At 31.2% G+C, this 24,054-nt stretch overlaps 3 protein-coding genes across 9 annotated transcripts; all 3 read left to right on the top strand.

Annotated features, from left to right (window-relative positions):
- The first annotated feature begins 206 nt into the window (after window positions 1–206).
- Window positions 207–3,753, top strand: LOC126666715 (AP2-like ethylene-responsive transcription factor AIL5). The gene is made up of 9 exons (XM_050359567.1): window positions 207–618; window positions 697–1,099; window positions 1,391–1,473; window positions 1,729–1,737; window positions 2,064–2,152; window positions 2,243–2,316; window positions 2,480–2,530; window positions 2,618–2,694; window positions 2,790–3,753. Exons 1-9 carry the CDS (start codon window positions 468–470, stop codon window positions 3,440–3,442), a joined length of 1,590 nt encoding a protein of 529 aa, XP_050215524.1. The 5' UTR covers window positions 207–467; the 3' UTR covers window positions 3,443–3,753.
- A 10,735-nt stretch (window positions 3,754–14,488) lies between these two features.
- On the top strand, window positions 14,489–17,731 carry LOC126670526 (dolichyl-diphosphooligosaccharide--protein glycosyltransferase subunit DAD1). The gene is made up of 5 exons (XM_050364279.2): window positions 14,489–14,649; window positions 14,738–14,785; window positions 17,090–17,177; window positions 17,265–17,308; window positions 17,452–17,731. The coding sequence occupies exons 1-5, from the start codon at window positions 14,563–14,565 to the stop codon at window positions 17,533–17,535; spliced, it is 351 nt and encodes a 116-aa protein (XP_050220236.1). The 5' UTR covers window positions 14,489–14,562; the 3' UTR covers window positions 17,536–17,731.
- A 2,196-nt stretch (window positions 17,732–19,927) lies between these two features.
- LOC126670293 (uncharacterized) lies at window positions 19,928–23,318 on the top strand. 7 transcript variants are annotated; one of them, XR_007638710.2, is made up of 4 exons: window positions 19,930–20,661; window positions 22,470–22,538; window positions 22,786–22,850; window positions 22,932–23,318. XR_007638710.2 is itself a non-coding variant. In XM_050363991.2 (2 exons), the coding sequence occupies exon 1, from the start codon at window positions 20,016–20,018 to the stop codon at window positions 20,658–20,660; it is 645 nt and encodes a 214-aa protein (XP_050219948.1). In that variant the 5' UTR covers window positions 19,928–20,015; the 3' UTR covers window position 20,661; window positions 22,786–23,318. The 7 variants fall into 7 exon arrangements, 2 of the variants coding, with proteins under 2 accessions (XP_050219948.1, XP_050219947.1); XR_007638711.2 differs by lacking the exon at window positions 22,470–22,538 and having other exon boundaries at window positions 19,928–20,661; XR_007638708.2 differs by having other exon boundaries at window positions 22,786–23,318.
- The last annotated feature ends 736 nt before the right edge of the window (window positions 23,319–24,054 follow it).

Raw genomic sequence — 24,054 nt, 5'->3', positions numbered from 1 at the left:
ACAAGACTGGAATCCGAGATTTTGCTTAAGCGATGCCAAGCCGCTTATCACTTGTACAAACCATAGGTTAATTTATTATAAAAGTAAATTAAAAATATTTATTTTTTTTTAAATTGACTTTTTTATTTGTATGGTCTACTGTTTGAATACAAATAAGAAGATGGATGGAGTAAAAGAAATACTAAAAAAAGAGTTGATAATGGTGATAAAGAAGACCGCCGAGTCGTCCCGTAAAAAGCTTCCACTTGGTCTCTATCTGTCTCCTTATCAATCCTCCATTACTCTCTTCTTTATTTGAACCTCACTCACAGAAATACTATCAAACCCTCGATTCTCGTGCAACCCTAACTCCATTTTCATCTCTATATCTCTCTCCACCCTTCTCAACATCAACACCAAAACTCTGTTGCTTTGTTATTTCCAAAGTTACTCTAATTCTCATCTTTGTCTATATATATTACACGAACATGAACATGAACATGAACATGAATTCTTCTTCACCGTCTCATCAGAACTGGCTTGGATTCTCTCTTTCTAACCATCGTCATCACATGAATAATAATTCTCAGCTTTCTCTCTTTGAAGCCTTCAACACTTCTTCTTCTTCTTCCACCTCAGGTTCGTACATGCATTTGATTTTGAGTTGCGTTATTCGACCATCTTTTTTATGTTTTATTTTTGTTTTTTGTGTTACAGTTAGTGCAGTAGATAGAGGACAAGAAGTTGATGAAGACGCAACAGACCTCTCTATATTCACAAGATCCGCTTCTGGACCCAAGCTGGCAGATTTTCTCGGCGGTGGCTCCGCTACTGCACCACCACCATTATCGAACTCACTGACTCATCATCACTTTCCTACTGTATCTGACAGTAGTAATTCATCACAGATATATGACTCTGACCTTAAATCCATAGCAGCTACTTTTCTTCGTGGATTTTCTTCTACAACTCAACAACAACAAACAGATATTATTACCCGTAAACAACAGCTTTTAAATCATCATCATCATTCCCAAGCTCAAATAGCCGATCAGTCTGCTCCAAGAAAAGCTCTCGACACCTTTGGCCAACGTACTTCCATTTATAGAGGCGTCACTAGGTAAGCTTATTACTTATCCTTCACGAAAATGAAAACACTGAAACGAAAAATATCCCAATGAAAATAGTTTATAAATATAGGGTTTCATGCAATATAGATTCTGATGGTCAGTGGCGGAACTAGCCTAAGGTTAGCCTAGGTTCCGACACCAGACCGGGGTCGGATTTTCTTTGAAAAATTAGGTAGGGTTTCTAGTGAATTATAAGCTAAATCTAGACTGAAAAAATTTCTGAATCCGTACTGATGATGATAATAAAATTTCAAGTTACACTCATTTGTTTTTTTTTTCAGGCATAGGTGGACTGGTAGATATGAAGCTCATTTATGGGATAATAGCTGCAGAAGAGAAGGACAAAGTAGAAAAGGAAGACAAGGTAATTAATAAATCAAATTAATCTGTTTTTTCCAATTATTTTATACATTTTTGAAGGATCTTGAAGATCTGTACCAATAACATGAAATAAATTAACATGTTTAAAGGTTATATTTTGAATTTTGTGTTCTGCTAACAGTGCTTTATTAATGGAGATTCTGATCTGCTTTTTCTTTATTTGGCATTGTAAATGACGGATGATTGCTGGTCATGGATGCACCAATTTCTTCATCATTATTTTTATTTTGCTACACAGTTTATTTGGGTAAGTTTTAATTGTTTATTCATTATTATATTTTCTGTTTCTTCTTATCATTATTTAAGTATGATTAAAAATCATCATTTTTATTTTACTGTGTGACTAAATATTCTTCTTCTGTGATTCAAAAATCATCATCATTATCATCATTTATATCTAGTTCAGATTGGACTTTTAGTTAGATTTTGTTTCTTTAAGATTCCATTTTTTTTCATGAATGTACTCATCTATTTCAGAATCTTTCTTTGGATTCTTCTTCAAATAGTATACATTTATTGTTCATAATTATCATTTTGAAAAATATATTTTTACTTATGATAATATATTTTTAGGTGGATATGATAAAGAGGAGAAAGCAGCTCGAGCTTATGATCTCGCAGCTCTTAAGTATTGGGGTCCGACTACTACGACAAACTTTCCGGTATGCTTTTCTAAATGATTATTGTTTTTGTTGCATAAATGTATTTGATTATATTAGTTTCTTAATGAAAATTTCATTTTATGTATTTAGATTTCTAACTATGAGAAGGAATTGGAAGAAATGAAGCACATGACAAGGCAAGAGTTTGTTGCATCACTTAGAAGGTAATTTAAATGTGTTTTTTCAATTAGTTAATTACACTTACTTTAAGTTCAAAAAATTTAATTAACCTCAGTAATAAAAACTTTGTATTTTATATGAAAGTCTCATGTTCGATTTTTCTGTATAGATTTGATCGACTTACAATCTTGGTGCTTTATATTATAGGAAAAGCAGTGGCTTCTCACGAGGCGCCTCGATTTATAGAGGCGTGACAAGGTTTGTGATATTTAATTATTTATATCGATTGATCTTTAATAAATGAATGTATATTTTGATATAAGATAGTATTACTTTTATTCGTAGACACCATCAACATGGTCGATGGCAAGCGAGGATCGGTAGAGTTGCAGGCAATAAAGATCTTTATCTAGGGACTTTCAGTGAGTTTTTTTTGCTCTTTAAATACATATTTTGATGGGTATAAACTATTGTAACTTTAATTATAAAATTGTATATATTCAATTATAATTTATAGGTACTCAAGAGGAAGCTGCCGAGGCTTATGACATTGCAGCAATAAAATTTAGAGGCCTAAATGCCGTGACCAACTTCGACATGAGTCGCTACGACGTAAAAAGCATCGCAACTAGCAATCTTCCCATCGGAGGAATATCAGGCAATAAGATGTCCAAGAATTCTTCCGACTCGGCTTCCGATAGCAAAAGCATCGACGGATCTCGATCAGACGATCGAGATCTTTCATCAGCATCTTCGGTACCCTTTTCGTCCCATCAGCCCGTAACGTCTACGCTAAACTTCACAATGCCCATCAAGCAAGATCCAAATGATTATTGGTCAAACATCTTCGGATGCCAAAATGCCAAGAACCCGAGCGCTACCGTTCCGCAGAGTGTTCAATTTCCAAGTAGTTTCGGAATGGAATTGATCGGGGGAAGCAACTCGATCGACAACAACGGGGGGCTGATATTCAATGGTGGGTATCTTGAGCAACTAAATAGTACATCAAGTTCAATCCCATTGGCTACACCAATTACTTTAAATAGTAATAATAGCAATTTTGAGGGAAATTCTAGTTATGGAAATTGGATTGCACAATCTCTGAATCCTCTACAATCTGCAAAAACAAACATATCAATGTTTCAGACACCAATTTTTGGAATAGAATGAGCTCAACAAACTCAGAATCTGTGCAAGTGATCTCAAAGGGTAAGAAGAATAGTAGTCTGGTGGGGCCAGCATGCAATCATCTGATTGGTGGGTCAATCTTGAATATGTGTTGGGTGGGACCAACTTTGCTATTTTGACAGTAGCTGACTGTACTAACTTAAGCTCTTTACTTTATGGTTTTTTTTTTTGCTTTTTCTTTCACTTTACTGACATGAGTTTATAAAATGAAAAAGAAAAAAAAAAGTCCTTTTTGTAATATTTATTCCTTGTAATTGACATCAATTTGAATTTTTTTTTCCACATAACATTTACATTTTGTCTCATGTTACTTGTTAGCATGCATGCTTAAAGGTTTTGTATTTGTATATGTGCTTGCGTAAATTGTTAAAATTAAAAATTGTGGGAAAAAATTGGTGTGGAAAAATATTAATGGAAGGAAAAAGAATAAAGGGTAAATTAAGGGAACTAATGCCATAAATAAGTGTAGTTGTACACGGGTGTGGAAAAAATTAAACCGAGTCAAATCAAATTTTTTTAGTTCAATTTAGTGCTATCTAAACTCTTAATTTGGTTCAGTTCAATTTGAAAATTTAATCAATTAGGGTTGGTCGGTTTAGATCGATTTCAAGTTGAATTGACTGATTCACATCCATACATACAATAAGCGTTTTGATATCGAAATTTGAAAAAAATAAACACTTTTTACTTTGAAGTTTATAAACTTATTGTTTGAGAGAAGTGTGTAAAAATAAATTTTAAAAAGGCTAATCACCTGTAAAACTACCGACCTTTCATTTTTTTTCAATAACACCCTCAAATTTGTAAAAACCTCAATAGCACCCTATTTCGTATTTTTACGTTTCAATAACACCCTAAAGTATTAAATTGAACTCTTTTTATTTGGATAAAATTTAAAATAAATCCTTTATACTTACCACATAATCTAAATAGTATTTAATGTTATAAATATTACAAAAACACTCTCTTCTCTTCATTTAAAAATTAATAATAAAAAAATTATTTAATTAAAATAAAAAAAATATTTGAGGAGAACAGTGTTCTTCTTCTTGAGGAAGAACAAGCTGTTCTTCCTCAAGAACTCGTCCTCCCATGGGAGGACGAGATTTGTTCATTCTCCATGGGAGGATGACGGTGGAAAAGCGGCGGTTTTCGGGTTGAAGAATATGCCGGAGAAGATGCCAGAGAAGATGTTTATGATAAATTTTTAATTTTTTTTAATTTTTTATTTGAATTAGTGGAGGAGAAGGTTTATTTGGAGGTATTTTAAGTTAAGAGATTTATTTGTATTTGTTCAATTATAAAAAGGTATAAAATGATCCTTTTATTTAGTTATTTTATAAAATTTAATCATTATAATAGTAAAATCATCTATTTTTTTTTATTTAGTGTGCTATTGAAATATAAAAATACGAAATAGAGTGCTATTGAAGTTTTTACAAGATGAGGCTGTTATTGAAAAGAAATTGCAAGGTCGATAGTTTTACAGGTGATTTGTCACGACCCAAATTATTGAGCCGCGACCGGCGCTAGGGAACGGGAGTGGTAGCTCCGGAACCCGTAGCAAGCCTAAAACCATTATAATTTTTTCGCGAATAAAACATATCATTATATATAATACGTTTTCAGAAATCTTTCTTAAGTATTATAATTTAAATATCAAAATATCGCACTCCTTTCCTGAAAACGTTCGCAGCACAATTCTTAGAAACCAGGGTCTTACCGAGCGATATCTCATATCCAGCACCGCCCTGTTTCTAGTCATAATCATAACCAACTCCTCTCAAGGCCATTGGTACAAAATTCAAACGGGTAAAACGTCATCTTTATAAACAACTTATTTATAAATTTATATCAGAATTGACTTTTCAAATACCATTTGAAATTAAATCATAAATCTCATATAGACACCTACGGACTACTGCAGCTCTAAAGGGCAACGAGCTTTGTGCAAGTCAAACGACTTCCAACACAAAGGAGATGGTCTGTCTAATCCGACTCCGATAACCTGAAAACAACAATGGTGAGGGGTCAGTATTTTGGGAAATACTGAGTGAGCTTGTAAGTTACTAACGGCATTAATATAAAAATATAACATCGCATCTCAAGAAAACAATAGTGTAAAACATATAAACAGGTATTTGATCCGTACGAAACTAATATCCTAGCATGCGACACATCTCTCGAATAATCATATATCATTCAACCCAATCGTAAATATCAATTGCGAGTCCAACTCGCTGGTGGCCCAGCCACTAGATACGGGGACTTCAGACTACACCGTAGCCGAGTGCTCACTCGTATCAAAATCATATACCCAATCGTAAATTTCATAATCATCATCAGCTCCCAGCTGTATCACATCATTTCTCAAATGCAAACACACTAGACTGACTCGATACTGGTGATCACACAGCCTATTGACACCCAATAGGTAGCTAGTTTCTTCGGATCGCATACTAGTTCTCGTATATAGAAATTAAGAAAGCATATAACATTTCATCAATTACATAACATGCGATGCGTATAAACAGTATATGTATATCTATACAAATTAACTTTATATATATAATACACGAAAGTAAAATGCAACTCACAGTGACCGCTATCCAAATATGCAATATTATAATCCCGCAAGCGTAAGCTCCATGCGTTGTCCAATCATGTGCCCACTCCAGCTAAATGGCTTGGTAGCTTGTCGGTACGTCAGCTACTTAATCGAGTTACCTATACGTTTAATCCATAAACGTGGGCTTAGTATTCAAACTCCTAAGTTATAAACTTAGGTTAACACAATCGTATTTCAAATACGACTCTTAACTTTGATAATCTCTTAATCACACTTTTCTTTTAAACGTCTTAGTTTACGTTTTGATACTCAATCGAATCACGATTGATTATGCGATTTGAAATCGTCTGAAATCAAGTTTCCGCGTCGCGTCAGGGTTCTGGAAGCCAAACTAACAATACCCGCTAACGAAGGACTGCACGTTCGTGCAGCAGTGTGCTGCACGATCGTGCAGTACGCTGCACGATCGTGCAGTTGCTGTGCTGCACGATCGTGCAGTACGCTGCACGATCGTGCAGTTGCTGTGCTGCACGATCGTGCAGTACGCTGCACGATCGTGCAGTTGCTGTGCTGCACGATGTGCAGCCCCGGGGTTCATTCCCCGGGCCATTTCCGACGTGCTACGACATGCTAAATCGATCCGTAACGTTTAATAACATCAAAAACTCAAGATTCAAGCTTAAAACGTCGAATTCAAACTCAAAATCATTAAAACGGTAAAACCGCTCGAAACCCTAAACCAAAACGTCAAGCTTACCTCGATTTGAAGCATAGAGATGATAGGGAATTGAATTCTTAATCTATCGGCGCGAGAATCACTCGATTTGGACGAGAAACGGCGAAACCGCGACGGATCGAATTGATCGCCTAAAACCTTCTGTACGCTCCTTCTTCTTCTTCCATCTGATCTCTTTCCTTTTCTTTATATAGATTGGCTAATTAGCCACTTTAGTCCTTCATTTCTTTAACTTGAACCAATTCTCCTTTTAACTTTCTAATTTAACTAAATGGTTTAATTATCCTTTTAATTCGATTACTTACGTATTATTTATATCCAATAAATAATACTAACCCAATATTTTATTTTTCCGTTATTAGTCTTCAAATTGCTATTCTTTAAGCTTAATTGGCTAATTTACACTTCAACTCTTTAAACTTCTCAAAAGTTACAATTTAGCCCAAAACGCATCCGCGTCCAAATTTTAAAAGGTCTCCGATTGACCCGAAACTTTTACCACATATATTATAAAACATTCGCGGACCTTGGCGAGATAATTTCCATTTTTATCTCAAAGTGGATAAATTACCACTTTGGTCCCTATATTTTATTTTGGGCTTTTCTTAACACTTTTCCTTTTAATTCCAATTCTAACTTTACAACTGTCATATGATATTAATAACTTCGTCGTTGACTTCCCGAAACCGACCTACTAACATTATGCATTTTAATCTTTATCATAAATCTTTCTGATATCGCCACTCCGGCGAATCCAAACTGGACACGTGATCCAATTAGCTAATTAATTATTTTGGGGTATTACATGATTAGCCTTTTAAAAAATAAAAATTGAATTACTTTGTTTAAAAATACTAACTTTCTCTAAATAGTAATTTCAAAGCCTATCCTTTCTTTCATGTATTTTTATAGAAAAATGTCATCTATATCTTTAAAGTTTGACTCTAAGATCAAGTAAGTCACCACCGTCTGAAAAGATTCAAACATATCCTCAAAATTTTTAAAAATGAACAATCAGACTCTCCGATTTTAACATTTAAGTCTCAACGTCTCATTTATGCGTTGTTCACTTTTTAAGATGTTACGGGCATAACTGAGTCTTTTCAGATGTTAATGGATTACTTAATCCTGAAGTCAAATTTTAAAGGCATAAATAATTTTTTTCTTCATTTTTTATAAGATCTGCTTCTCAATGTTTGGGTTGGACGATAAAACTTTAAAAATTAATTTTGATAAAATGTTGTAAAGATGAATTAAAAATTTAATGTTTCTTTTGAAAAAAAAAGTTTCAAAAAGCTATCATTGTGAAAAATGAAGGAAAGTTGACTGCTTTTGATCATTGGTTGGTCCTGTTTCTTAGTATAAAGTTCTTTAGCCATAAATTGTATAAACTTTCGTCTTTTTCAAATTTTAGTTTTTGTCTTGTAAATTTGTTATGTCGATCTCTTCTTCCTCTAAATTTAAACAACTTCATTAATTTTCAGTACCATAGAAGAGTAAAATTTATAATTTTTAAAAAGGTTGATTACATAATAAATTATTATTTTATATTTTTTAATTTAATCACACGTTTTTAGAAATTTCATATAAAACAGCCACCTCTCATCCAAATCTATTACTGTTTAATATCCGACAAATTCGAGCTGACTGCATAAACAAAAAAATAATGTGGCAAAACACGTCAGATTCCATATATGATGGTTGAGTGGGCAAGTTCGTGATAAATATAAAAAAAAAGTTCGTGATAAAACTAATAAAAGATGTAAAACTTGTGATTTAATATGTAATTAATTTTAAAATATTACACCATATCACGGTCTGCTTGCACAGTCAGCTTAAATTCACCGGTTTGAAAACAATGATATATTTGGAAAAAAATTTAAAAGAAATTATAAATTTATATAACTACTTTTAAATAACGTGATTAAACTAAAAAAAAAATTAATCACCAAAAAATACCAAATGTTTTGCGAGTTGTGTCAGTTATATCTAAAATTTTAAAAATTGGCCAATTTAACCCGTGTTAGCATATTTACTACCTTTTATAGCTATTTTTTAATCAAATTGATTTTTACCATCATGTCTGCCACGTCACTGTCAACTCAGCAAATTGCTGACGTGGCAACACTCCTAACCCAACCAACTCACCTAATAACCAAACTAAAATAAAATTCAGTCTTTAAATTAAATCAATTAATTATATAAATTATAAAACTAATATATATATTTTTAATTTTTTTCCTAAATTAACTATTAAAACTAATTAATTGATATTGGATAAAAGTCCAATTAATTGATTTAACTTTAAGGTCTGAAACATTCGGACCAAGCTCGTATAAATTTAATATATAAAATGAGTTCAGATATCAAATATTAAATTTGAACCAGATTTGCACTTGGCCGTTTGCACTTAAAAGAGCCAAGTCTCGTTAGATCCGACCCAAATCTACTCATATTCGACCTATAATATGTGTAGAATTAACTAAAATTTAAATTTTTTTGATGAATTTTTAACTAAAAATTTACTACTTCTAACCTAATAATTAAATTTGTGAAAGCCATAAAAGCTTAGAATAGTAAAGAAAAATGTGAATAAATATGGAAATGGTAAACATATTACTTTTTCATGTTCTAAAAAGAAATCTATATTTTAGTAGCTCTTCTATTCTCAAAGTTTAAAATTTCTATTGCGCATTACATTATTCTTTTTGAGACATTAATACTGCAATGGTTATCTAGATTTTTACAGCATGATTGAAAGCAATAAGGTGTTTTTAATGGCTTTTGGCCAAATTTAGAAGTGAAAACTATGTATAGGCACCAAAATGTATGTTAACCATTTATGTACTAGATGTTAGAATACATATATTAACTTTTAACAAGTTTTTTTCTAAAAACGAGTTGTCTCATCCAAAATAAGTATGCATGCACATGTAATATGATATTTAAATGAACAAAAGTAAACTAATGAAAAACTTAGTAGTATAAAAACTTTAAAATGAATTTAGCCAAGTTGCAATTATCACCATTGAACTCAAAAATTCATATCACCATGGAACCCTCTAATTTGAAACCTTCACATTTGTGTTCAAATTGAAGAAGGGTCAAAGAGAAAACAACAACATGATGAAAAGAGGATTTTAAGACATTGATATGTTCTAAAATATAAATATTGAATGCTCCACAACCAAAAAGGTAGCCTAAACTTTTAATTAAAGGGTCAAGTACCCTTAGACCAAAAGAAAAAGTTAAAGGATAAAACCCAAAGTGAGGCATATAACAAACTTTAACAAGATAATAATATACAAATAGGACACAAACAAAAACCATATTGTCCAAAAAGCTATTAGTTATAATAAAAAGGGAAATAGTTTGAAAAACTAAAAAATAGGGTGAACAGTCAATCAATTCGGTCAAATTCAAACTGAAATTTTTAAATCAAATTAACTGATTGATTGACTGAATATTTATAATTGAACTTATGAACATAAAATTCTAATCAAAAGCCGAATCGACAAAAATATCCAAAAAGAACCGAACCAAATAGATCGGTAATTCGGTCGGTTTAATAAAAACAACAAAAGTACAAGGAAAAATTAATTTTATGTAATTTAATTATTGATTAATTTAATCAGTTCGGTTAATTTTGATATTTTAAATTTGAAACTGAATTAATAACTGAAAATCAAAACTCTTAAATCTCAAAATCGAACTGACTAAATTCACAATTTTTACCTAACCAGACCAATTGAAATATATTAGTTCGATCGATTAAATCATTCGGTCAGATACTTTTACTCACCCTGATTAAAGAGTCTCAATTCAACTAATATTTTTACACTATTAGATTCAATAAGTAGAAATATGTTTCTTTCCAAGCTTTAATATTTATATTTTTGCAAGAAATTTTTCGTCAAGCTAATTTTTTATAAGTAATACTTACATAAATTTCTTATTTTTAAAATATAAAATGAATTCATAATAAATACATAAACATCAAAATTTAGATTAAACAATTACTTTTCGCAATATTTTTTGCGTTCTCAATCAAAACATTACTCTACTACTCGTCTCTTACATATAATCTTGGATGATAATTCCTTTTCATTTTTTTGTACCTTTCGGCGATTTTTAAATCATCCCCACCAACATAACATGCCTTCTAGTGTGACCATTGTTTTGACTCAATTTTTTGGTAATTATTAAGGCCATTTTCAATCCGCTATAAATTTAAAAATTCTATTTTTTTTAGAGATAGAATAAATTTTTGTCCAACAACCTTAAAGGGGATGAATGGGTTGTAAATTTTCTTTTGAAGCGGAATAAACACAATAGTAAGGAAGTGGAGTTTAACGAGATTACGACAAGAGATTAGTGATTCTAATCACAAACTAATCTCATGTCCACTACTCAATTAAAATTTAAGATTTAAAACTCACTAATCAAGATTTATAAAGAGTTTTCTAAAAAAATTCCAAGCTAAAAGGTTATAAATTGATGAAAATCATATAATAATAATAATTAAACATATGATCTTTCAATTGCAAATCAATCAAGAAACAATCAAAACTATATATGAAGATATAAAATACAAGAAAAATTAATCGAAAACGAGTAAATTTTTCCGCTTAGGGTTGCCAAATTCGGCGCTCTTGTTCAAGAGAAGCGGAGCTAGATCTCTTACACTCGTTCGATTATACTTTGAACCCGCTCGCTCCTTGATCTTCATCCGCATCTTCGATTTAAATATAACAAGATAGATCTAGAACGCACTAATAAGCAACCAACTCATAAATTCAAACTATAAAATTCAAAAAGCTCAACTTTAAAGAGTTGAAGAAAACCACTTGAAAAATTTAGAAGGTGGTTTTCCATCCCCAAAAAACCACCTTTTTAAAATTTTTATTTTTTCGGTCTTATAAAAAAAAGACCTTTAAGAAAGATTTTTTATTTGAGAAGACAAATTAATTAAGACTTATGGGGTAGATCTAACTTTAAAGAGTTGAAGAAAACCATTTAAAAAATTAAAAGCTGGGTTTCCACACCCAAAACAAAAACACCTTCTTCAAAAATTTATTTCTTTAATCCTTTAAAGAAAGAGACCTTAAGAAAGAAAAAAAAATTAAAATAATAAAATAATTAGGTTTTATTAATTTTAAAGAGGAAAGAAAAAAGATTGGAGGAGGTGGTTTTCCGCGCAAAAGGCCAAAACCACCTCCTTAAAACAACTGTTCTTTTAGTTGTGATTTTATAAGGAGGAGTGAGAGGATTATACTCTAGTAAGTAGTTAATGTCTAAGTTTTTTCTCTAAATTAACTCCAAACTTATCATTTTATAATCAAACACCAACTATTACACGAACAATTTTTCTAAATATCAGTGTTATTTTACGTGTTTCACACGTGCCTTGCAATATGATTCGTCAAATTATCAATTTATATTTAAAATAATAGTTAATTAGGAATTTTTTTTTAATATTTTTAATATTTTTTTAATAGTTTAATATTTTTAATTGATATCTAAATTTTATATTTATAGAAAGTTTAAGTAAAAAGTATCAAATAATAATTAAAATACTAACTAAAGTAATTGATCTTATTTACAATTGTATATGATTTAAAATAATTAAAATACTAATTATTAAATATTTTAAGTAGTCTTTTTGAGTTAGTACATTAGACAATTATCTTAGTATAGTAGTTCATTTTAATTAGTACTCTAGTTTTAATAGTTATCTTAAAATAATACTTTATTTTAGTTAGTACTCTCACCCCGTAGCAAACTCTTTGGAAATCTAAAATATGAAATTTTAAATTTTTTCTAGAAGACTCCAAATTACGCTTTGAGTGTTCCTTAATGTTTTTACAAACTAATTATGAAAATGATTAAAACACTCATAGTTAATTATCAATATCAAAATAAAAGAATTTAAAAGGACAAAAATCTAACAATTATATATTTTTACTGTATCTTCTTTATCATCAATCTGACTATTTCTAGGCTTAAAAAACAGCTCATAAAAGGTAACTCATAAACCTAAAAATATTTTATATAGATACTTGGTGTAGTTCAATTTTTAGTTTTATTTTTTAAATATAATTTGATTTTAAATTTTACAAAACTAAACCGAATCATATTCACTCTTACTTTTATTATTTAAAAGGCAGAAGATACAAAAAACTCTCGACTTTTTTTTAAAGTAAAGATCATCCCTTTTACTTTTTTAGAACACAATTAAACCTTCGTGTTTTTAAAATTGAACAATTAAACCCTTGTTGTTTTAAAATTGAACAAATAAAATCTTTTAATTTACTTTTGGGACACTTATGCCTTATTTAGTTGTGGGAAATAATGCTTATTTTTCAGAAAATTACTCTAAAAAAATTGAAAAATGAAATTTAGTGTTTAGTTGTAGTATTTTCTAATTTAGAAAACTAGAAAACAATTTTTTTAATTTTCCATATTATAACTAATGGTTGGAAAACACCAAAAAGATGTTTTCCAACTTTTCCTTTATAAACAATAACTTTTAGAAAACACATTTTTATAATTAATAGTTTTATTTAACGAGTTTAAAGAATACTGAAAATTTTAATTTAAGAATTCAATATCGAGAGTCACAATTTATTTAATCTAATCTAACTATTGATGGTTTTTTTTAACTATTAGTAACCACTTGCATATAGATAATGGCCATATTTCAGAACTGTTTGTTCACAATTCGAGAGACATTTGAACCGGTCCTGAACCGCCCTTTAAATTGTTCCGGGCCATTTCCAAAAATGAAAAATTCTGGCTGCGGTCGGTTCAATAAATTAAAGAATACTTTAAAATTAATTATTTTAAAATAAAGTTAAATTTAAAATTAAATTTAAATTTAATATAATCAAGTAATTAATTATATTAACAAGGGGTAATGTTATAAAAATTCACTAACTTTACATATTTTTTCAATTTAATCACGTCTTTTAAAACTTATCATAAAGATACAACAACTTTCATTTTTTTTCCAAATCCATACACGGTGTTGAGGTGGCACTCATTTATTGGTATAATTTACTGAGGTGAAGGTCATTTTTAACCAATGAATGAATGGCACGTCAACATTGTGTATGAATTTAAAAAAATAGTATGTTGTTTACTTTTAGAAAATAGAAAAATAGAAAACAATAAGAAAATTTAATAAGCAAACAGAATTATGATTTTTTAGTTTTCTGTTTGGAAAATAAAAAATTAAAAAACATAGAAAATGAAAAGAAAATTGGAAATAGAAAACATAAAATATTTTCTACAACTAAACAGGACATTCCCTCTCAAATTTTCAGTAAATATTTTAAACATTAAAATTATTTTTGAATATTTTTTCTATATGATTATGAGAGACATGTAAGCCATCAACGAGTGTTTCTAATGGTGTTGGACGGAAGGGGTTATTTGTTTTATTTGAAAATAAAGAGGGCTTAATTATATCAAAAAAAGTAAAAGGGCTGATATGTATTTTTATGAAAACTGTGAGGTTTTTTTTTTGTACCTTTGGCTTTTTAAAATTAAAACACACTAAAATATTATCTGTAGCTAAAGGATCATTTCAATTTCTTATATATTTTTTTCAATTTATTTTATTGATAATTTATCATATTAAATTTTTTTTTATTTTATTACTAAAAATATCATTTTATTTTTCGTGACATTCTTATCAAAAACCTTAATGTACGTAATGAGCAACACTATACAGTTAAAGGTATAAGCCTCTCTTGAACTTGAACAGCCCTAATCAGTAAATCAGAAAGAAAAAAAATGGTTAAACCAACAAGCAACAAGGACGCTCAGGCGCTCATCCATTCCCTCCGATCTGCATACTCTGCTACTCCCACTTCTCTCAAGGTTTTTTCTCTTTAATTTTAGTTTTTATGATTTTAATTGGGAAACTTAATTAACCTTAATCTGATCTTGTTGTGAAATTGCAATGCAGATTATCGATCTCTATGTAGGTTTTGCTGTTTTCACCGCTGTGATCCAGGTAAAATTTGATTTGTTTTTTGATAGCTTCTCGAATAAGGCCTTTAGATAACAAATCTTGAAGTTTATGTATTAAACTTGTAATTGCACATTTTCCCTGTGAAAAAACTTGATTTACTATTACATTAAGTGTTATGAATTAGAAACATACCTGTCGCAGTGCTATCGATTAAGTGCTGTGAATTAGAAACAAATCTGTGCTGCTTTTTTTTTTGGTCAAATGAATATGTACAAAAAGAATTTCTTTGAGAGAAAGTTCCTAAACCTCGCTCGGGGGTGTTATTTTATTGAAGACTTTGCCTAAGTGAAGCTTAAAATACTTTGGTAAACAACTTGGCTCAAAACTCTATGCTGAAGAAAGGTGAGGGAGGGCTATGCATAACTGGTTTCTTTTGTCCAACTTCATCATTAGTTCCTAACAGTCTGACTTCGTGATCTGTATACATACACATATATTTGCTTATTCTGTCAAAACGTGAAACCTGCATATGATATGCGTTGTTATTGGGCGTTCTTAATTGGCAACAATCTTAATGTGCAATTTAATATGGACTTTGGTCCAGTAGTTTAATGCAATACCGGTCAAATGAAATAGAATTGGATGTCTCTTCATGCAAGGAGAAAAGTGCCCCTTGAGAAGAATCAATCTCAAAACACACATGTGACTTGAGAATTAAGATGAAGTTTGTCTACTGGATTTGTCATCTTACATGCTGTTTTTACTGGTTTTTTACTATGATGGGAATCTTTAATTATACGCTCAATTCATGTGCTTTGCTTGATTTTTCTATTGTTCTTCTGTTATTTGTAGAACTTTCATGCTCGCTTATTGCAAAATGCGTTTGGAGTTTGATTTGCATATACTCCCACCTGTGAATTCCATAAAAAAAGTGTCGGTGCTAATAAGCAACTGAATATGTGAAGGCAGAGCATTGAGGCTCCAGCCCCGTTTACATGGACAGTTGATATGAAATCATATTTTTGGCCATATAGACATCTCTCTAGATGGTATTCTGGATAATTATGAGATCTTATTTGCTATGTAGCTCATTTTCTTCTACGATTAAAATGATATTAGCATTTGTTGTTGTTGCTCTATAGCTTTCCCTGCTATAGTTTCAGTCTTTGCCATGGTATCTGAGTGGATCTTGGAGTGAGAAATCTTCTAAGCAGTCTAGTGTCAGCTTAGGTGACAAGATATTATCTAAATGGCAATAGTTAGATAGGAAGAATATTTTGCATGCTATCTCATGGTGTCACTTTAAATGCTGGAATTCTTTCTTTGTCATTGTCATGGACCCATTGTATTTAATTAGAGTTAGAGGAAAATTATTACTGTTATAACTAGCAGCCTCAATTATTACTATATTAACTGCAACATCAATTGACCATGTTGCTTGAAAAGATTGAGTGATTTACTGTACTTGTTTTGATGTTATACTTAATATTTTTCTGGTAAGGCTGAATGATTTTATTTGTTTCATTTAGAAGTTCATATGGCAAACTTGTATTTCTATAGTGTTACCCTAGCTGTCCCTTGCACATGAAGTATTCAAATCTTGGTAGTAAGATGAGAGTATCACAAATTTTATTTAATGATAAAAGATATTAATAATTTTATAACGACAGAATTTTTGATTCTCACTAAGGGTTTGTTTGAGACTGGTGGATGTGCTTGCGTTATATTAAAGGGTTTTTAGGAGAATCATCAGGAAAAAAAACCCCTTCTTTCGTCTTGTGTTTCAGGAATCCAAATCTGAAAAGAAAAAAAACCTCCAGTTTAAAGTGTTTAGAAAGTGGTAATAAAATTGTGTTCAAATCTTATGAGGCTATTGATCTGCAATCCTATGGGTCCTGATTTGTTATCTATCACTTTGTTCCTGATTTTCTTGCATATGTTCAATTGGAAAAAAATTAGGTGGTGTTGGTTTGTTAAATTTTGTTGTTTCACATAGTATCTTTACAGGGTTTTGAGACTAAAATTGTATGGTGTCATGATTTGCGGAGAATTTTCCAATTGGGAATTCGGTAAAACTGTATACCTTGTGCAAATGATCAGCACATGCACATAACTTTTTCAATTGAACATGAAAATCTAGTTCCAGTTAATAAGATGCCTCTATTCCAGTTCTCACCGCCAGAAAATGGTTTAAGCCTTGCAAGCTCCTTACCACTCTCACTAGATTTAATAGATACGAAATCATTTCAGTACATCCTATTATATGACATCTATATTATGCGAGTTTATTCATCGTTTATGTTGTCCAGATCTGATGCTTTTTGAACTTGTTTTTCCAATTAACAGGTGGTTTACATGGCTGTTGTTGGATCATTTCCATTCAATTCTTTTCTTTCAGGAGTACTTTCTTGTGTAGGCACAGCAGTACTTGCTGGTAAGTAGGTAGCAGTTTTTCAGGGGAAAACATACCTGTTTAAGTAATAAAGTGATAATGACCTGTAAATTGTATCTTTTGTCGCAGTTTGCCTTCGCATCCAGGTGAACAAAGAAAACAAGGAATTCAAGGTAAGGTTATATTTTAAATTTGAGAGGGTGGAAAGTGAAATTCAAATTAATCTCGAAAGACCGAGTGGGACCATTTATCCTTCTTGTAATATGATCTTTCGACAACTAGACATTAATTTGATGTTCTGTTGATGTAATTACAGGATTTACCTCCAGAGCGTGCCTTTGCTGATTTTGTTCTCTGCAATTTGGTGCTCCATTTGGTGATAATGAATTTCTTAGGTTAAGTTGAGGTTATTGAAGGGATAGTTGTAGTCTTTGAGCAGTTTGATGTCAACCATGCACGAATTTTGCTTTGTCCGGAACTGATTAATTCGGCATACATAATTGCTAGATTGGAGTTAGAATCTCTGATATTTAAATGTTTAACAGAAAACTTTATATATAAGACTTGGTGTGACCTTACACCAACCTTTTGTATCAGGCTGGTTAATCTGTCTCTGCAAAACATGGATCCTCCTCTTTAAAGCTTTCTTACAGGGGTGAATCCAACTCTTATTTGAGCTATTCGACTCAACTATCAAGTTGGATTCGAATATTGAAATACTTATCTTCATAGAGTCACTTGCGAGTCTTATTGAGTGCTGATTAACTTACTTTTTTATTCTTATAATTTTATATATTTACAATTATATATTTCTATTGGACCAATTGTTTTAAATTTTGTTTTTCCTAATTTTTATAGATTGAGGGAAAAAAATAAAACTTCATGCATACGATTGATACATTTCAAAGTTTATGGTTAAAATAAAAAAATAGTTTATGAATTTATTTAACATTATTTTAAATCTTAATTAGTTTATTTTTGATAAAAATAAAACAAATTTAATCCACCAAAATGTACTAAAAATACATTAAAGGCATACTAAAAAACACCAAAAAAAGTCTAATATCATGCAACAAAAAAAAATTGAAAAATATTGATTCTCCCAACTTCATAAATTTTAATTTTGTGCATTCTATTTCACTAAAAAAAATTCAAAAAAACACTTAAATTTATAATTGTCAACAAATAAAAATCAAACGAACAATAATAATGTGCAATGTTATTGATTAATACACGTGCAAAAATTTAATCCCCTTTTAAGATCCTCTTTTAATTTATATTTGTTTGGAGTTTTGCATTACTAATCAACACATAAAAACATGTTAAACAAAACCAACACATAGTATTGAATGTTGCGGAGAATATAAGACCGATAAGCCTTTACAAGACGAATCACGTTATTTTTTTTTCTTCTCATATGATTTTTTCAATTTTTCTCTCTGGATTAATAGCTTTGCCGCTAAGCCATTTGGTGATGGTTTTTTCCACGGCGAAGCCTTCTTTGAGCAATTATAATTATCATTATTATTCTCCACAGACTCATCAATTTCAAATTAATTAAGGGGCCGCCTTAGAAGTAAACGAACAATCTGTAGAAGAGAAAGAGACCGATTTCAGCTCACTTTGGACTACCTAAATTGACACATATTTTTTGCGTTCGAGGATTGTTTATAATATCAGCAATAACTGTATTTTACAATGAATCGACTATCAATGCAGTGATTGAAAATTAGTATTTCAATGATTAATATAAACTACGGAAACAAAATTGAAAAAAGGTTAATTATTAAATGAACTAATCAACCAAAGTCTCAAATAGAATAGAGAGATTAAACGATAATTTGAATATAGTAGGTAAATAGAGAGATTGATCTAAAATAGAAATCTTTAATCTTTTTTCAAATAAAAATTAAAAAAAAATTAAAAATATATAAGTAGTAAAGTAGGAATGTAATATTTAAAAGTTCATAATATTTTTATAAATAGTTTTTAAGAGAAAGCGAATGATGTACATTCCTCAAATTTTTTATAAATAACAATTTAGTTCTCTCTAATATCTTATCACAAATCATTAACAAATTACGTTGGCCTTTAAATATAATATTTTTATTTATTTATTTCAGTTCAGCTTTTTAAGTATATATGTCAATATATATTTTCATGTCTATAAATTGTTACATATAACTGATTTCTCATGCATAATTTTCTTTAAGATGATATAAATGAATTTTCTGTGAATTCACATGAATATCAAATGAGTTGCCAATCATATTTAAAATTAATCACACTAAAATTAATCTCTTACAGCTTTAAGTTCATTTTTTATCTTTTAATTATCGTTAATGTAGATAACTATATCCTTCTCCCAACAAAGGGCATTTCGAATAATTTCATAATTCTCCCACAATTAGCTGACTAATTGAATGATAACAAGCAAATAAGAGAAAAAAATTACTCCAATTGGTTATTAGAGTAATGTAGAATAACTATATCCTTCTCCCAACAAAGGGCATTCAGATTTATTATTTCAATTCAGAAAATTAATTTTTATTAAATATTAGATTAGTTATACGGAAAATTAATTTTTTAAAATATTGTTTATACATTAATGATTCATAATTTTATTCGATAACCAATTTTTAATTATTTATTATTGTTAAAATTATTTGATAAATAATTAGTTTAATTATTTTTGCTAATTTTAATAAATAAAATATGTGTTAATTGATCATGCTAATTTAAATATAGGGACTTAAATGTAATTTAAAATAAACCTTAGTATACTTCTTAAAACCCATCGGAGTCTGAAATTTTTCAAAACCTCTGCTAAACCATTACATCTTTCTGATAAAAAGAATATCTTAATCTTCCTTCACATTAATGGCGGACAGAGATAGAGACAGAGACAGACACCGTGACCGGGACCGTGACCGGGACCGTGACCGTGACCGACGGCGAGACAAAGAAGATCGTGAAAGAGACCGGGACAGAGAAAAACGCCGAGACAAAGAAGATCGGGACCGCGATCGTGACAGAGACAGAACACGCAGCACACGTTCACGAACTCGGTCACCAGACCGAACGCGTTCACTCCACACACGGTCACGCACGCGCTCTCCCGACCGTCGCTCACGCTCTCCGGAGCCATCTCGTTCGCACAGGCGGCACCGTCACCAGCGGACTCCTTCGGACTCACCGCCTCGAAAACGGCACCGTCCGGAGGAGAGAGAGAAGGAAAAGGATAGGCAAAGGGCAATGGTGTCAGATTTTGTGGATGGAATAGCAAGGGAAGTAGAAGAGGTAAAAGAGAAGGGTGATGACATGGCAGTGGATGGGAATGAGGATGATGAGATGGAGATGATGAAGAAATTAGGGATTCCGGTAGGGTTTGATTCGACGAAAGGGAAACCGGTGGCTGGGGCTGATGTGAGTGGGATTAGAGCTGTTACTAAACGACAGCCTAGACAGTATATGAATCGTAGGGGAGGGTTTAATCGTCCTTTGCCTCCTGAGCGCAATCGCTAAGGTTTGCATTCGAATTTTATTAGTTCTTTAATTTAGGTTTCAATGCTTTTAATGGCACTTACTTTTTGTATTGAGTTGTGTTTAGTAGCTTGCTGCTTCTGGTTGATAATTTTCAATCTCTACACTCCTAATGCTAGTTGTCCTTTAGTACTTTAAGCACTGAGATATCTACTGCCTTTTCATGATTGGTGAATTTCATACATTGTGAAGCTTGGAGTGCAGTCAATTTCTTGCTAGCTTAAGTTGGTGAGTGGTTGGCATTGTGGTTTAATACGCTGTAGATGTCAAGGGAATGTATAGAAGTTTCTTGTGGTATGCAAAGAACAAAGATGTGTTTGCCCTTGTGTTCTACAACTTAAGCATATGTAGATAGATTGGTGTAGTCTTAAAGAATTACAATTATTGGGATTTGGGGTCGAATAGTTTTATATTCCCTCACTCAATTGACTTAAGTTCAAGTATTGTCTTTCCTTCTACAATTATTAATTTCTGAATGGCAATATACTACAAAGTCGAAGAAACTCTGTCATAGGGCTTAAGGTCTTTGTACTATCTCACACTAGTTGAATAATTCTGAGCTAACTAGTTGAATGAGATTGTTTTATAGGTGTTAGTTTTGATTTGAAGAGAACATTGAAATTGCAGTGACCTAGTCATGCTCATTTTAAAATTCTAAATGCTAAGAAATTATATCTGAAAAGTTGGTATTAATAAGTCAGTCTGCTTGTATTCTAGTGGTTGAAGACTGTAGAAAAATATTTAGTTCTTTTTTGAGGAGGGTTTGGTAAGTGGTTTTGAGTAGGCAATGAGATTTTGTTCTTTTTCCATGCGTTGCATATGACGCTATCACCTATTGTAAGGAGGTCTTCAACAAGCGCTTCCTTAACGTTTATTCTGTTTTTAAAAAGTGAATTTTAGAAAATTATGTTAACATGTTAACCACTATCATGCGAGGGCAACATATAGCGGTGTAATTTATTTGACTTGTTTAGGGTTTTTGAGAGCAATGTCATGAGAAGAATATTGGCGTTGCTTCTTTTGAATTTAAAACTAGATTAAAGAGTGATCATCTAATGCAGCGAGGGAGACTTATTAACTATAGTGGATTGGCCTAAAAGATTCACAAAAACAGTTTTGAGAAATACTATGTAATTGCTGGCTGGGTGCATTTGCTGGGTGCGACTGTTACAAGGTGGTTTTGGAGGAAATATGTATGAGAATGTCCGCTTTTTTGAAAGCATGATATTGGATAACAGCTGTTGTATTTTGTTTTAGCATCATCATTATTTTAGGGAGCGTGGAAGGTGTAATGACTTGTGTGTCTCCTGTAATAAAGCAGCTTTCAGATTTTTCTTGCTGTAAGAAATTAAGGTTGTGTGCTGAATTCTTGATTGAGTTTTTTTTAATGAAGCACCTTGTAGGAGTTGAAGTTTGCAAGATTGTTTTAGTTGTAGTTTTCTTTGATTGTGGAGGATAGACGGATAATAATAATTGAGAAAGTAGAATCTTTTATTTGTACACAGCCTTCATCTTAAATATTTCAAAGATGCTGTTATTGGCCTTAAACTCATGACCCTACAGGTGAGTAAAAGAGCAGTTTTACCACTGCGCAAAGGTTACCCCCACATTTTGTCCAATGAATAGATGCAAAGTTTTGTGCTTTCACGTAGCATGTAGAGAGGTTATTTGTGGAAGTTGCTCATCTTTAAACCTTATGTTCTTGGAAATTAGAATACTGAACGATATGTAATATTCGATTCTTTGTTTGCTTTTTCTCAGCTGCTCATTTGTTCTCGGCTTTCTTTACAGATGGAAAAATCTGTAGGTATGAAGTGACTCGAATGATGAATCTCATCGAACATCCAAATGGACGATCCTGTAAGAGGTTTTAGTTTTGTTTTTTTAGCATTTCCTTGAGATGAGAGTCTAATATAATTGTATGGGTATTCTGTTTTTTATTTATAGTGCTATTCAAGAGGCCATTGTAGTGGTTAGATTAGACATGGGTTTTGCGATTCATAGTCCAGCCTATGTGATAAGCATTCATTCGATCTGTGAGAAATTACCATAATTTGTGGTTCTAAGTTTCTAACTGTGCCATTGCATGTGAAACGTTATGCCTCAGGATCATATTGGCACTAATTCCTTTTGATTGTGGGTATGGATGCTTTCTATCAAGAGCAACCGCAGGTCAGCATATTGATGGATTTCTCGAGTTATGACTACCTTTCGGAAATTTTTCTGATCATTTTACTACATATTTTGCTGTAGTTTTATTTGGCTAGGTAATGGCTCTTATATTGCGGGCACAAATAGCTTCCACCTCAGGCCCCAAGAGTTGGTGACATTTTTGTGTAATAGTTCAAATGAATCTTAGGTGCTGCTGACTGAAGGTACATTTTTATATGCTGGTATTTAAGACATCTGACTGTATTGGAGTTTCTCAAATACACTTAGCCCGACAAGGATGAAGACTCCATTAACTAGGGTTGTACCTCAGTCAAGTCGAGTTGAAACACTGTCAAACTCGCGCTTGACTTAACTCAAAATTTTGAAGCTCGAAACTTGATTGAGCTGAATTTTCAAAACTCAAACTTGATAAGGTAATGAGACCAACTTGATCATTTATAAATTGAATTTCAGCACAATTAAAGTTAAGATATTCAGACTTGACTAAGCTTGACTCGCTTAATATTTTTTATGTATATTTAAGATATAAGTATGAGTGTGATAGACATTAAGGGGCCGTTTGGTTGGGGAAAAAAAGGGGGGAATCGGAATGGGAATAATTCCCATTGTTTGTGTTTGTTTTGTCAAATTACACTAGGAAATGTGAATGTGATTACCCTTTCAATGGGAATCATCCATTCCCCCTTTACTCTATGAGAATGAACTTTTGGGAATGAGAATCAAAATTTAACAAAATATTTTAATGACAAATAATAAATATATAATTATTAAAAAATATATTTTTAAATTTTAAAAAATATACTTAAAATAAAAAAAAATCTTTTTTTTAAAAATAATATTTTTATTTTTTTAAAAATAATTTATTTTTAAAAAAATAATTTTTTATATAAAAAAATATTTAAAAATTAAATAATAATTTTTTTTTATTAAACTCTACCCATTCCCATTCCCATTACAACACTTTGAACCAAACAAAAAATGAAAACAATCATTCCCATTCTCATTCTTTCCCATTCCGATTCCCATTCCCAACTTTGAACCAAACGGCCCCTAAGAGTAAACTAGTAAGATACTTTACATTCAATTAAGATTGTGAACTTCTCGAGTCAAATACTTGCATATTTGAATTATGTTCAAAATGTATTATGTTCAAAATGTAACTTAAGTCGCTTGAGATCTAGCTCTAGTTGACTAACATTGAGTT

The sequence above is a fragment of the Mercurialis annua genome, linkage group LG2 (genome assembly GCF_937616625.2).
Source record: "Mercurialis annua linkage group LG2, ddMerAnnu1.2, whole genome shotgun sequence".
Classification (NCBI taxonomy): domain Eukaryota; kingdom Viridiplantae; phylum Streptophyta; class Magnoliopsida; order Malpighiales; family Euphorbiaceae; genus Mercurialis; species Mercurialis annua.
This window is presented reverse-complemented; position numbering and strand designations above follow the sequence as displayed.

Excerpts from the sequence above, each read along its gene's own strand:
- LOC126666715 (XM_050359567.1), top strand. The coding sequence starts at position 468 with ATGAACATGAACATGAACATGAATTCTTCTTCACCGTCTCATCAGAAC. Across the intron at positions 619-696 it reads TTCTTCTTCTTCCACCTCAG|TTAGTGCAGTAGATAGAGGA; the intron begins GTTCGTACATGC and ends TTTGTGTTACAG. Across the intron at positions 2,317-2,479 it reads TTTGTTGCATCACTTAGAAG|GAAAAGCAGTGGCTTCTCAC; the intron begins GTAATTTAAATG and ends TTTATATTATAG.
- LOC126670526 (XM_050364279.2), top strand. The coding sequence starts at position 14,563 with ATGGTTAAACCAACAAGCAACAAGGACGCTCAGGCGCTCATCCATTCC. Across the intron at positions 17,178-17,264 it reads AGGCACAGCAGTACTTGCTG|TTTGCCTTCGCATCCAGGTG; the intron begins GTAAGTAGGTAG and ends CTTTTGTCGCAG. Across the intron at positions 17,309-17,451 it reads AAGAAAACAAGGAATTCAAG|GATTTACCTCCAGAGCGTGC; the intron begins GTAAGGTTATAT and ends ATGTAATTACAG.
- LOC126670293 (XM_050363991.2), top strand. The coding sequence starts at position 20,016 with ATGGCGGACAGAGATAGAGACAGAGACAGACACCGTGACCGGGACCGT.